Source organism: Dermacentor silvarum, chromosome 7 (assembly GCF_013339745.2).
Source record: "Dermacentor silvarum isolate Dsil-2018 chromosome 7, BIME_Dsil_1.4, whole genome shotgun sequence".
NCBI classification, from domain to species: Eukaryota; Metazoa; Arthropoda; class Arachnida; order Ixodida; family Ixodidae; genus Dermacentor; species Dermacentor silvarum.
In genome coordinates this window covers 23988847-24003955 of record NC_051160.1, presented here as the reverse complement: position 1 = coordinate 24003955, position 15109 = coordinate 23988847, and the positions used below count along the sequence as shown (strand labels likewise).

The window sequence follows — 15109 nt, the reverse complement described above, 5'->3', positions numbered from 1 at the left end:
TACTCACGATGATGTACGAAGTTGTCATATTCCATATTGACTGCAACGCCAAGTTATGTTTGATACAGCCTCGATGCTTGATTTGCAAGAGGAAAGAGTCGCTACATGCACATAGTCGCGGGTCTTGGCTTCCATATATCGTATAACTTCCTAGACACTTTAGAGAAATAGCTAGAGCACTTCTGCTTGCCAGCCCGACGTCTAAATGGTAGGTATGAGATGCATGAGATGATGTTTCGACCGTTTATTCAGAGGCCAGGAAGGTTACGCCATTCGACTTACAGCTGAGCTGACTTTTGAAGTAAATTACTTAGACTCCGCAGGGAAAAAAAAAACACTAAACAAAGCCGATGACATGCCAGGGGCGAGCAATTTGTGAATGCGAAAAACGAGAAAATTTTGATTCGGTTAGAACGACAAAAAAGTCACATCAAGAAAAGGCTGCATTAATCAAGAATGCTGTAAAGGCATTTGTAGGCACCAGTATGGCTGTAATGCAACGGACGTCTAAGCTTGAGCTTCTGAGTAGGGCTTCATGTATAGGAACTGTGCGTAGGGCGGGGCAACTGAATCATGTGCGGTGACAAGTGAGGCTGTCTTTCCTGTCGACTTCTGCCAAATAAATGTCACGGTAATAAACGACAGGTGTTTATCCAGAAATGACATCTAAGCATGCGGCGTAATTCGTGGACAAACACCTGTGTCTCTGGTGTGACCTGTGCGCGTGCCTGTCGAACCGGATGGCTTTCTTTGCTGTTTCCGACATAGCTATAAATGGTTGGTGCTTCTGTCAATAAAGTTTAGTTGGCAGTCAGCGCGAGTTTTCTTCTGTATGAGCTCGTCGCATCACTTTGCTTTAATACACCTCTAACATTCCGTGAGTTCCAGGGAAAAATGAAGTGAAATGATACGATGTACCAAAACGAAAACGTGTCCAACAAACTGACGTTTCTTATTTATTCTTGCAGGTATGCTGATTGGACACTCCTTATCAAAATTACGATATAGTTGCATACACCTTAGCTGCCATAGCGTTAAGCAAGGGATCCATTTTTTTTTACCTATTTGTACGCATACCTTCTAAAAGACAGTTCAGAAAAAACCTGAATCAGGATGAATGATAATTGGTAGTCGAAAAGATTTACAATTGACTTGATTTGTACAAGAAGCACTTTGAAAGCGGATGATGTGAGAGCGAGGGTATTCACTTTATGTAGTGTAACAAGTCGGGGGGGGGGGGGGGGGAGGGCGTATTCTGTAAGTGTCCACCTAGTGGACACCATTTCGTTTGCTGCTGAAGTTCTCATGGGCTGGGCCGGGTTACACGTCAAAAGGTGACAGGCGCCCCCAGCTAATCAGCACTTCACTAATAGATGAAACGGACATGTCCAAAAGTGGACACTTACAGTATAATACCTCCCCCCCTTCTCAGGTCTGACTGGTTATTTCACAGTAAGAAAACGGCAACAGTGTAAACAAAGCTGGCAAATGCAAGCTACTTCCTTTTCTTTCCGTCCTCTACACTCGCGCAGTGTTGCGATATATTCACACATGGACATTGTAGGACACTGGCGCCTCGATCATGGTTAGCCTAACAGCTTTTATCTCAGCTTTGAACAATGTTTCACTGCTATTCGCCCGAAAATGATGACTCCATAAGCAACAACTTCGATGTGGCGGCACGACACTCGTAGAAACGTTAGGGATGGATTTATGATCATGGAGTCGATACGTCGTATTAAAATCTCCAGAAAAGTTTGTATTAACAGTTCTATGGATGCAATCTGCAGCAATGAGACAGTTGGGACATCAACGCACTGCAATGAGAAGATAGAGAGAAAAAAAAACATTATTTTCTTCGAAAAGTAATTGTTGACAGGTAACTTATTTTTTCTAGTATTTCCATGATCTTAAATTTGTGTTAGCAAACCAGGCCCGTATTAAAAAAAATGTAGGTCCAATCCACGCTGTGAAGGTGGATTTTAGCGAAGCTGTTGAGATTCACCAAAGGAATTATTAAAGAAAAGAATATGTGGTAAAATGCAATGTATGAAATTTATTTTGTTGCACAACGACATTCACCACTGCTTTTGTGGTCACTGTTATGTTTTGTGTTTTGATGCTTGAAACGTTCTTGGCCAAGGTCCGCACACTTCGAATGTAGACACGGCTTGTCCGGGGGATGCACGAGCGAGAACGTCGAGGGCACTGCTTTTCTTTGCGGCGTTCTGTACGTCGGAGATGCGCGACAAGTCGTCACGGAACCACGGGCGATCACACACGGCACAGGAGAATCCAAATTCCATGTCGAGGAACTTGCGCTTGAATTGAATTGCTAGACCGGTTTCCCTTTTATTATATGTAGCTCCCGCATTGGGTGGTTGCCAACTGGGCACTTTGCCAGACGTGCGGCGCTTGCGCTGTTTTTTTTTTTCTTGGAAAACAATTTTGCAATTTCCAACGATTTTCGTATAACAGTTGACCGTCATAATGATTAAGACGATTCCTGCAGTTACTAGGTTCTAGCTTTTTCTTTTAAATGCAATAAACCCTATCAAAATTGCTGCAGTGATTGGCGAGCAATACGATTCCTTTCGAGCTAACGCTACCTCCTATGGGTGAAGGTATTATCCGACTAACCAAGAACCCTTTATAATGTTTAGTGGGTGGGGGATGCGCCAATATGCATGGACTACTAGACTGCTACTACTACACGATTATCAGATATGCTAGACTGACTCACTTGAGAAGTGTACGGGTGTGTACTGAATAGTTCGCACCACATTTTGGTCCCCTAATTCTTAGCATAAACCATGATTATTAACAATCACGTATTGCGTACATTGCGCGGAGATCTGGTGACTAATCACACGGAGTTGTATTTGTATTTATTTCGAGTTTTCGCTTCATTTCCATTCTACTTTATTGCCAGTTGCGAGCTTCCAAGTTTTCTAGCAATGACTGGGAACATTGAGCAAAAGAACGACCAAAATAGAAATACTATGAGGTACTGGAAGAGCCCGTTAGTTTCCAAGATCGTAACTTGTTCCGCGAATATCTCGAAACCGTTTCATTTAAGTATCTATTCAACGCTTCAAGGCGACAGTGCCTGCTGAAACATGAGATTCATTGCGCAGAAATTTATATGAGACAGCGCTGTTCCAAACCACAAAAGAAACATTTTATTCTTACAACGGCGAGAAAGCCTACACAGTGCTCATGATTGGCCATGAGTGGTAACGATGGCCGTGCATAATATACACCGTCTACTCTTCGTATGAAGCTGTAAGAACACAAAACATAAATAACATCTTAAGTACCATTGGTAAGGTCATACAAAACATAAATCACATCTTAAGTAGCATTGGTACCGTAACTTCTGACAATCAGTGCAATAAGTGTGGTGGAAGCAGAAGAAAGAAACAGAACGCTGCATTTTTATTTTAAATTTCGAAAAAAAAAACGGTGCACATTCACACTCTATTATCGCACTGGTTGTTATAAGCCGTGCGCGGTAACAATCTCGACACCACAATCTTTCCGCTGATCGTGAAACGTTTGACTATGACGTACCAGCAAGGTCAAACGAGAAAGCTTTTGAATAGCGAATAACATCTCCTCCAATCCTGCAACAGTACATTCAAAATGGCAATAACAGAAGAATGGCGTTTCACAGCTTGAAGAACTCAATGTGTCGTATTAGTGGCTCCATGTCCAAATTATACGCACAATAAGTGTGTACTCAAATGCCCCATAGCAAATTTGTGTATGTGGAGGATATCCGCAGGAGCAACTCCTTGTCATTGAAACGTTAACGCTTAAGAACGCACATTACAATGGTGCCCGGACAAGGCTCTGTCTATTTCTCGCGTATGTTCCAAGCGCTGTCGATTTCAAGATGCACTGTCAATTAACAAGCCCGACAGTCAAACTTTGCTCCGAAGGTTCCTGCTATGAAGTTGAGTCTGACAAAAGTCTCGTCTAGTCTGGAAGACTGATGAAGAAAACAACACAGGTGCCAACCAAACGAACAAATTAATAAATATTTTACTTATCGAACACCCACACGGGAGCGTTGCTCACAATCAATTGACGGGATACTTGTCCACATGAGAGCCTTGCCCACACGGAAGCTTTATTGTGAACGACGCTTCGGTGTAGGAGCCTAAACATCAAGTTTTCAGTAATTTCTTTGTCTTGTTCGGCGTCTGATCCGGCTATGACAGCACGCCAAAGCCTTCTTTTTCATAATAAGATGACAACTGAAGAGCAGTTCTTGCACAGTCAACTCGGTGTTGCACAGTGTTACGATATATATTCGGCAGAGTCGACGAGGAACTTTTAGTCAAGGCTCATTTGCGATCACGGAGGTACGATTTTAAGCGACACGACTCCTTTGCAGGGCTCGAAGTAGCCGTCACCAGGAAAAGGCAGCGACGGTATTCGTTGGCGTTAACAATACGCTATCTATTAATAATTGATAATTAATTAGTGAATATTTTTTTGTTTAGGAATAACTTGCGGGACTCAAGAGAGGCATTAAATAAACTTCACGAGCTATTAACTGCGTGGCATATAAAACGAAGTAAATGCTACACAGAAAACTTGGCCACTCCTCCGGTAAGCGTCACCGACCGCTGGCTGACTAACCTTGGGCCCCGACCTCACGCACACACACTTGTTGCGATAAGCCGCAGTGATCGCCCAACTGACCTTGTGCGGCCTTTGAAGAAACGAGCATGCTTACTCACAAATGCGCCGAACATCACGTGACCAGTGAGCTGTCGTCATCAATGCAACAGCGTTTACCATTCCGATCGGCAGTCGACGGCATCCCAGTGAACCCGGCAGGCTCTTCAGCGTTGATATAAACGCTAAACCACCGCATTCTAGCACTTTGATCGTTATTTTTGGCAAATGACATTCAGCGTGCGCTAAATGGGCGGTCTATCAGAAACAACAGTGATGACGAAAACACTCCGGCGCACACTCGGCCTGTGTTTTCATGTCACACGGTTGTCGGCTGTTTTTATACGACAGAGAGCGGCTACGCCCACACGTCCTGTGGGGCAACGGATAAATAAAAAAAAAAGTTTTTACGTTGGTTTGTCCTGTGGCTTATCGACGCTCCTTGCGATAAGTCTTCTCTCGGCTCTTTACATTTCTTTAATTTATTTGTGTGTTTACTTAGTACATATACAGCAGATAGCAATGCTGCCACAGCAGCAAATGATTATATTGCCAGCAGGAAATCTTTAAAGGCATAAAGTGGCATCCTGATTCACTGATAAGAATACCACTGCTCAAAACCGGAAAAAAAGGAGAGGAGCTCTGGAAGTGTTTACTTCTTGCCTAGTACTTCTGAATCATTAGTACTAGAAAACACGCAGTGGATATTAGTTTTCCAAACTAGAGTTGACAAAATGCTATTTTTCGTCGACATGTGACTACATGCGATACGAGAACACAGATTTGCTTCGCTTAAGTGTTCCAGCTCAATTTATCAGCACATAGTCTGTAGGTAACGAAGTTACGACAACAAATTTAAAGAGGTTAGTCAAGTGCACAGCCCCATTTAGTAGGCTGTAAGTGCAGATTACCAACCTTCAACGAACGGTGCGCCCAGATTACTCTGCGGCCGTAGTGGGTATTCCATGGAACTTTAGTAGAGCAGGCAGGCCCGTACCGATTCGAGAAGGCAAGAGAAACAGAAAACGGGTTAGGTTAGAACGAGGACAGATGTGCCCTCGCGAGCATTCGCGAGGATCTAGGCTAGTCGGTAGGTTGTAAAGAGAGGAAACATAGTAGCACATATGAATGGTGAACAGAAGCGTCTGTTTGGACACCAGGGGGTGCCAACCAAACTAAAATAGTAAAATACGGCTGGAATATGGGTGAAACAAAAAGGTAGAGAACATCAATTAAAATTGATTTTAAAAGTAGTTTTTATATCGAGTTTGACAGTTTGTTAACACGAATCATCGGTCATGAAAGAACAGAAGAACAGAATGCGTAAATTTGTACAAACAGTAGAATTTGTTTGTCAGAACAGAGCTGCATGAATATCCACAAAGTTTACGCTTGAGAGAGGATTACCGAGTGAGCTGAATCAATCCCAAAGCACGTTGTTCGCGTCGGTTGAACATCTGTTCTCTTTCACTCTGACACTGCCGTGCGCGGCTATAAATACATACCTCAATGTACTATGTGATGCTTCCAGAAATAAAATCAGTCTGCCTTAAACGCCAACGGCAAAGTAATTTAAATTCGACTAAATTGGTTTTAAGTGATTAATACGTACTATCGAAACTATCTCGTCAAAAAAAGCAGGGTTGATAATCGTGAACAGATTTATTAATAGATTTTAAATAACGCCTTACTAGACGACGCGGCCGCCTGTGGTTAGCAGATATGATGAATTTCCCAGAACATGGCCTGCCATATTTACAGCATGTCTTGGGCCCTGCCCAATCTATGGGCTAATGCTTAGAGGCCACACCTTTTTTTTCAGTATTCCTTATTAAGCGTCGTGGCAGCAGCAATGATAGCGTCTGTTTTATTGCGATAACAATTGTATGGGCACTCCAAGCGGATTTCTGCCGTCGCCGTCGCCGTGACGTTCCATATAAAGTCCAAGGTCAATAAAATCGTCGCCGCACGCCGTATGCTGTATGTGTGAATGAAAGCGCGCGAGAGATGCGCGCTTTCACGGAGAGCGAACGCGAGGCGGTGAACAAACGTGACCCTCGCGCGAAAGGCCGTGGGGGGGTTGGGAGGGAGGGAGGGAGGGAGGGAGGGGTGGGGGCGACGTCGTGCCGCGGCACCTACGGCGCAAGGGGAACTGGCGACTCAGTCCAACACCACTCGCATTCATGTAAACGGGGCTTTAGATTGGGTTGCTCAGTCTCACACGTGAAAGGAGGAAAGCGGGAAGGCAACGCGGGAGGGAGGGGGTGTGGCTTCTACTCTGCCAGCAATTTCGTACTTCTACTTTGCGCGGCTGCGGGCGGACGCCCGCACCGTATCTTGAAAGCGAACTGCAGACGGCTCATAGCTTTGTATGCGCGGTGCTTTCGCCGCTCAGTTTCCATTCAAGCGATAGACCACACGAACCTTCGCTCGCTGCTGCTGTCGCACTTGCTCACGCCAGCGCTTTGACAACGGTTGTCTGAGGTCGTCGAGTGTGATCGTCGAGTGTTTGCTTGTGCACGCTGACGCCATGCTTGTTAGTTCACTTAGTAAGCGAATGTGTCCAAGTTTAAACAGCCGATAAAACTACTATCCTTACTCCGTATAGCTCTCTACTAATTTGCTATCGCAATTCATGCTTCGCCTTTCGGGCAAAACTGCGACTTCTTTTGTTTTGGTGTCGAACACACGTCTATTTTTACGAGCTTTTCGTGGGACGCAGACTCATATATCAAAACAAAAATTTGCACGGATGAGATACTCGATAGTTACACTATACCTGAACCAGGCCTTGGATGTCCGAGCAATTTATTGCATTTGGCGATTGAGTGACTACCATTCCTCCGTGCAATTCGCAACACCTACGTTAAGCAAAAGCAATATATTTACCTTTGTCCCATGCTCTGAGGAACGTTGTTCATTCAAGCTTTTATGCGAATTGGCCGGTCTGCAGTGCGTTGTACCAAAACTACATTACAGTATCATCGCTATGAGACCTGCATTGACGCCTATATGCTGTGTACTGACGCCTGACCATCATGCTTAAGCGCTTAGAAAACATTTGCCACGAAGCAAAATGCTTGTGTAATGCGCTGTCCTTGTGTAATGTGCTGTAGTTCTTAACATGCGACCAAAACGTGCGAAAAAAATGAAAATCCTGATGACATTTTTTTTCAAGGGCCTAGCTGCTTTTACCTAAATATCAATATTTCACTTAAGAGCCCAGGAAATCTCTTTATTGTAACGAAATGTCGCTATTGGTGTCTACGGTTAACGTGGCTAGTGTTTATGTTTTATGTGAATTTTATGTGAGTTTTATGTGAATTCGATCGCAGCAAGGAGGCGTTCCTTCCGCGGCGTGAGGCTGACATTCTTTTTTAACACGCGCATGCATGACGTATGTAGAAATAAATTATTTTGTGGACAGTACAGTATAGGCTTACAGGCAAATGGTCGTGAGGTACTTGACTTTTCCATACAACTTGCGAGGGAACTCCATGCTACCGCTGCAGAAATGCGTCACCTGCGAGGTCGTGTAGGACAGATGATTGCGTCAGCACGTCAAGGTGCACCTTACTATGCGCACGAATTCACCCAGCACTTTGAAACTCGCACGGCGCCATTTCAGTGTACGGCAGCCGCGCAGTATGACGCGGTGTCATTTTCTATGAAGACGCAATGAAAAGCGAGACTTTTGCACATGCCACAACACACTTCTCTTACTATACTCGGATAGGGGGATGGCGCCACCATCTATGCGAGTCTTTCAGAGAACACATGTGACTTTACGGGAACGCAGTGATAATTGTGTTCTCGTCATAGACCTTGATTGGCCTAAAACATGATCATGGTTGCCTAAATAAAGTTTTCTAGAAAGCAAACCTTCATAAAAATATCTTAGTTCGCAAAGAAGGCTCCTTAGATTACACTTTACCGAAATATAGTCGGCAGAGACAATAGAAGTAGACGATAGCGCTTTTTTTTTTTTTGCGAAGAACCTCTCCTTCATTTTTGACTTGTCACAGTGGTTCACCTCCTTGCCTTTCCTTTGTCGCTTTCCTTTCTCTCTTGTTGACATTCTTCCTCTGCTTTCCCATTTGAACGACGTGGCATGGCATTGCTGATGGACGTAGGGCATCAGAAGGACAGTCGTATGTCGCATAGGGATTCGGGGAGCTCTCTAAAATATGTGAGAAGCTGTGACTGCCACAAAGCAAAGCTAACGACGGTCCATAGTTCTTGCACTCTAATGAGCGCCGCCTAGCAGCATTTCAGAACAGAATAGAAAGACTCTGTCGGGAATGTCAGAATGTGCATGGTTTCAAAAATGAGGGTCCTCGCACAAGAAGGGCGGGGAAAGAGAGGAAGGCGATCCGAAAAAAAAAAATGTAAACGCTTACCCTGTTGTTTAGTGCCGGACACTGCAGCCAAATCGGATAGCGCTCTCCAGGTTTGCACATGATGTCCACGGCTTCGAAGGTAATGCTGGCAATGTTATCTTTCCTCTGAAACGTGGACAAACGCAGGACAGACAGGGTAGGGAAATGGAGTAACAAGTGCACTTGTCTGAACAACCTTATAGATCCATGAATGGCCTCATTCTTCCATAGCTCTACCAACAGATTGTGACGACTATCCACTTGTGTATATAAGTATTTAACTAATATGCTAGAAATATAAATACGAACACAGTCATATGCACCACCACCTTGTCTCGAAGAGATGCCATTATTATTATTATTATTATTATTATTATTATTATTATTATTATTATTATTATTATTATTATTATTATTATTATTATTATTATTATCATATAATAATGATAGAACTTGCTTTGCCGGTGCTGGATCCACTAGGTTTCGCAGGCGTCGCTAAGGAAGAAAGCTGGTCTAGTTTCCACAAGTGGCTTAGATGATACAGTCTACTTGGCGCAAAAGCGAAAAAAAAAATGCCAAGAGGAAGGGGCCATATGCTTCATTAGGTTTTCAGCGAAAGATTCAACAAAGGTACCAATGCAGTGAAACCTTCGCTTCAATGTATTGTGATGGTTATTTCTTTTCTTTAAATGTTGGTTAATTAAATTGCATTTATAGTGATAGCTGTGCACAGGGAGTTATTTACATATATGCATCAGTTGAATCCGTTCGACGTGTGCACTTGTTCTTGGACACAGATTATCTCATAGAGCAGTGCTTAAATAGAGCAAATATGTTTTTGACATTCCTGTCAGCGTATTGGGACGATTGGGAATTCACGCCTATAAGACTTCCTGTGTTGGGGTCTAATTTCACAGGGTAACGCAAATTTTGGCATAGATCGTCCTTGTACTGCTCGCCAGGTCATCAGAAGCAGTCGCCTAGTTCTTGTGCACTTACCCTGACTTTCGTTATCTTCGTCACGCGGACTGCGCGCTCCTGGTCACTGAAATATCTGAGGGCCATCTCACGGGCAAAGCGCAAGTAGTGACGAAACTGGGTATTCTCCACACTTTCTGTACTCTCTCGAGCGTCCGAAAGAGTTGAGCATGCGGTCAAGGCCAGAACCACCACGGCAAAGGCAAGTGGGAACCTCATAGTTAACGTTGAAGGAAATTTGCCACCAAGGCAGCGAGGAGACAGGATACAGCGCACGGCCATCTGCTTCAAACGTATAAATACGCTTATCGGACGTCGCCAGCTTCGCGTCTGAAAGTCGTAGATTCAGATTTAACGACCCCATTGTCAGGTCGTCACTGGTGCTACAGAGAGGGCTGTTACAGCTCGTGAAGTGTAATCATCTTATGGGACCACGTGACAAAGGTCTGAGGCAGGAAATTGAACCAGTGCGTCACGGCAGCTTCTCAGATCGGCCACCTCTAGTGCGAAGTAGCAGCTCGCAACAGATGTTTGCAAAAGTGAAATATATTGTGGCGCCCAAAGCTGGGTATACCTTTCTACTTCGAAATGTAACAGCGACGAGCATTAGAAAAGCGAGTGATTGCCAAACTTCCCACAATGTTTATAGTTGTAGCATTGAGGGCGTACTATCATGTCCTCCAGCGGGACACCATTGGATATAATGATCTTTTGTGTGTGCGAAGAGGCCTAGACAGAAACAAAATTAATCAGACATTTGTTTCAAGTGTAAACCTCGCACTTCCTAACAGTTGTCTCGCTGACATCCTAAATCACCTGAGGCCGTCGTATTGTTTTTGACCCGTTGTTATAACACGAAATGAAGACGCCGCCTGCCCACTGGCGCTAAATTTTGATTGTTCTGTGTGCCATTTTTTATCCCGGAGGACCAAACTATGACCATTGTTTCACCTCTCGATGCGCATCTTTCCCCTCATCCTATTTGCTTTAAAAGAACTTTCTTGGCCTTACAACCAGCATCGCCATATAGCACATTCTATGCCATCATGGCTGTTTTCCTTCATGAATGGTTCGCGTTCAGTTTATCTTCGTCATTCCCTGCTGAGATGTCGTACACAGAATTATACCATCCACATAAATATTGCGGACTTGCAAGCTTCAATTAATTTGCGAGCGTACTTTAGTCAGGAGTTGTATACAAGTTGCTCTCTCACAAACATAATTCGACGCACTCGCTGACGGTGTTGTTCGTGGTACATGCACGAAGGAAGCTTTCTTAATAACTGCGAACTATGTTCATCGCTATATATGTCCAGAATATCACTCAGCCATGAGAACAAAAAAGCTTGAGGTAAACGTGAAGTTGCATGACTTGCTTCAACTTTACAATTCTGGTTACCCATTTTTAAACTATGGTTAATTTTTAATTTCTACAGCATCAAATGACCCTGTGAGCTCCTATGATCATTGTGTAGGTAATCGTCTGCAGATGAAGATGACGAAAGCGCAATATAAGTGTTTCGGAAAACATCATCTTCCCGGAAGCGATACGGACTACTGATTATACCTGTAATAACAGATAATACCAGAGATGATAAGAGAGGATCATAACAGAGAAACGCTGGAGCCGACTGCTAAGGGCTGTCATCGCCTTCAAGAGAGGACAAATATTTGTGGATAGTTGTGCCATCTTTCACAATGCCCACACTTGGGTGGTCGTAGGTCAAGCGTTGTACATGATGCATCTTCTGTCTTGAGAAGTATTGACTGTCCTGCCGAGCTAGGAAACTTTAATAGTACGTCACTAAAGAATAGGTAATTTCAGTCCCGAGGCTTGCTAACCACTTGCATCATTGCCGATTTGATGTAAGCAGCCGGGTACCATTGATCTTCAGTGGATGTGGCCTTAGTAAGGCAGACGGCAGATGACGTTGGGCTGAACTTGTGGTTTCAAAGAGGAGTAATAGGGGTCGGTGCTTATAATATCCCTGCTTACCTAAAAGCTGAGGCTTCATTTGGTCCTTGTCAAGTGGTGTACATAGTTGGGGGTGCTGTGTTGAACATCGGGTAATGTACGTCGGCGAAAGGTCGTAGTCGCCCGAGATTGCCGGTCGACACAGCAATCGTCCAAGGAACCGCGACATTCAGAGACGGTCACGAGGAGTGAAGAGAAAGACCGTTGTGCAAAAGTAACGCAAAGCCTGTTTGCCGGTGCCAACAAAGTGCAGATGTGCCCTTCAGGTGAGCGTTCCTGAAAAATGAGCAGTGCAGCGCAGTTTGCAGTGTGCATTTTCTCTTATGATTCGAAAAACGATATCTGTCTGTGGACTGATAATTTAACATTCCGAGTGCTTCATTTCCCGCCAGAGTTTCACACGTTTACCACAGGCTTTATTCAATCTATCTAGTCTTTCTTGGAGTTAGGAATGCCGAAACCTTGGATATCCAGAAACTCGGCATGGCTCAACTGAGTCTCATTTCTTCTCACATACCATTCAAGCTTATGTGGGAGCTACAGCGCAGCGAAGGACCGTTGGTGTTTTAATGGGGAAGGGTCTCAACCATTTCTGTTGACATGAACACCATATGCACAACGTCGTTTCAAAATAGTGAAGATGACAACAGCAACAAGGTGCTTCTGAAAATGCGCACTCTAAACAAGACCTCATATTTATCAGATTTGGTTCGCTATATACGTTTGATATGACTTTCTCAAGGACAGCACTTTGTACAGCTCACAGAAGTCGCGGCGTCGCCCATTATTGAGGTGTGAGTGCCAGGGAGTTACTGTGGACCAGGTTTGTTTGTTCTTTTATTTCCATAAGCGACGAAACGCAGACCTTAACCGTGGCGAGTGTGTGGACATTCCCAGCACTTAAGAGGTGCAGCGCTGAATCTCCTGCCGACTTTTTCGGCTGCAAATACTCGTATGAGACCTACATACGACCTATTTGTTTCGCAAATGAGCTTTTTGGAAGACGTTTCAGTTGGTTCATTGTGATGTTACAATGTTAGCGTTTCTCAAACTGCAGGTCATGACCGCCAAATGGGTCATAAGCATTTTCTGGGGGGTCATGGAGGGCCCAACTATATGTACATTCTGCTTGCCGGAACAGACATGAATTTTCAGTCTCGGTGCCCATGCTTTTTCAGTACCGTTTTATTGAAGAGTAATATATATGTATATATAGTGGCTAGATGTTTTTCAATGGCCAAGCGTGACAAGAAAAATGACAAGCACAACTTCGCGGTTATTTTTGGTTTATTTGCTCAACACTCTCCACAAAGAGAACATCACCGAACATGGCCTCGCACCCACAGCAAGTTTTGCCTCACCGCAACTGTAGCATTGGGGTTCAGGAGACAAGGTTGCATCAAGAAAGGAAATACATCCTTCATATTAAAACAAATGCATAAATGAATGCCTGTTAAAACATTAACGAGTATATTTGATAATTCTCTCTGCTGTGGATAATGTCTAAGAAATGAAATGAAATGTCAATCTTCGTCCTTGAGAAAAACTATTCACCGACGATTACGATACTCTCTAATGCGAAATTTGAGCGTAGCTCTATAAGTGTGTTCATTTCGCGATATATTGGCTGGCGCGGACCATCTGTCTCGTGGTACACGTTGTAAACAGAGCGAAGTGTGGCGCGATCGAATGCCTCGCTAATCTGGAGATCGCGAGAGCCAGCGTGTGGGTGACGGGTGGGCGCGATTCACAGCAGCCGCCGCCGACAGACGTCTCTGACGACGCGCGCTACTCTGGCGCCATTGCTAATCTGGACATCGTCGCCGCACTACGCTTTTTTTCTCACGCTTTCGCCATACCCTCCTCCGCTTTCCACCTCATGGCTCCGCTGCACCCTCCTCCCAATTTCCTCCTCGCGTCTTTCATGCCATACTGCGCTCCGCGTTCGCTTTCCTCTTTCGCTGTGCTCGTTCGCTCGGTTATAGGTGACGACGCCGACGCCGACGCTCGTCGCAGGAACGGGCGCTTAAGAACTGAGCTCTAAAATAAATTTTCGGAAGGCTTATGAGGTAGGGAGGGGGTCATTGTGGGCTTGGTACTACTGAAAGGGATTACCTACTTGAAAAGTTTGAGAAACACTGTTGCAAAATATATGCAAGCTATGCAAGTCTGCTAGAGCCACCCTTCAGCACATGTTGTGGGGATGGAAAGTATACCAAGATAAAAGGGTGGGCTCCCCGGAAAATCTGCAGGCGTGGTGGTTGGCCGCACTGCTCAGTTCAGAAGTCCAAGACCAACTTTGGGCCGTCCAGAGAGCCATGGAGGGCCACGCGGGAGCAACAGCTCCCAGCGGCCATCTAGGCGGCCCGAGGCCCCGGCCTCCCAATCGCTGGATTCCGAATAAAGTTATCTCACTCACTCACTGTTGCAAAATGATCACAGAGACCTCTCTGCACGGCCCGTCAAAGTTGTCCTGCGTGGATTGTCACTGAATGGTGAAATATTTTACCCATCAGCAACAGCTCCCATGCAGTGACAATCTAGGCGGCCCAGGCCCGTGCCTTCCAATCGCGGATTCCAAATAAAGTTATCTCACTCACGTCAGCCTGCGTCGTCATTGCAACGAGTGGGGGTGCGTGAACATATCGCACAATAAATAGGCTGACTAATAAAACTTGTTGTGCTAGATTTAGGTATTTCCTGTATTCAGTACAAGGGCGATTAACACGCACTGTCATATATTGTAGTGTGTGCCGGCCGTAAACTACGCAATCTTTTTCTTGTCTATTTTGATGTTTTGTACGTTCTTTGGTTCTCTATTCTTATTTCTTGCCAATTGAATATTTTTGTTTTCTAATGATGTTTTGCAAATGTTCGAAAAGTAACAACACACATAAAATTAGAGATGCAGTTTGTTAAGCTGACTCGTAGCAATTCATCCCGAGTATGTTAAAAGCAGTGCGAAAAATCAGGTCGCGGGGAGGAACAAGCAGGACAGCAACGAGAACTGTCGTTCTAGTGCCTCTGACAGTCCCTGTTTTTCACGCAGTTGTAGTAATTAACCAGCGCGAGCTTTCGCTAGTTACCA

At 44.6% G+C, this 15109-nt stretch overlaps 2 protein-coding genes across 5 annotated transcripts in view; one reads left to right on the top strand and one right to left on the bottom strand.

Annotated features, from left to right (window-relative positions):
* LOC119457742 (serine protease inhibitor 42Dd) overlaps positions 1-15109 on the top strand; it is a 123280-nt gene that overhangs the window by 40430 nt on the left and 67741 nt on the right. The window lies entirely within an intron of this gene.
* On the bottom strand, positions 3159-10302 carry LOC125946650 (uncharacterized). Its single transcript, XM_049670350.1, has 5 exons — positions 10068-10302; positions 9090-9194; positions 8133-8212; positions 5605-5660; positions 3159-3283 (listed from the first exon to the last, which is right to left on the bottom strand). The coding sequence occupies exons 1-5, from the start codon at positions 10263-10265 to the stop codon at positions 3267-3269; spliced, it is 456 nt and encodes a 151-aa protein (XP_049526307.1). The 5' UTR covers positions 10266-10302; the 3' UTR covers positions 3159-3266.

Excerpts from the sequence above, each read along its gene's own strand:
- LOC125946650 (XM_049670350.1), bottom strand. The coding sequence starts at position 10,265 with ATGAGGTTCCCACTTGCCTTTGCCGTGGTGGTTCTGGCCTTGACCGCA. Across the intron at positions 9,195-10,067 it reads CGAAGATAACGAAAGTCAGG|AGGAAAGATAACATTGCCAG; the intron begins GTAAGTGCACAA and ends TCCACGTTTCAG. Across the intron at positions 5,661-8,132 it reads TACCTCACGACCATTTGCCT|TTCCATGGAATACCCACTAC; the intron begins GTAAGCCTATAC and ends GCTCTACTAAAG.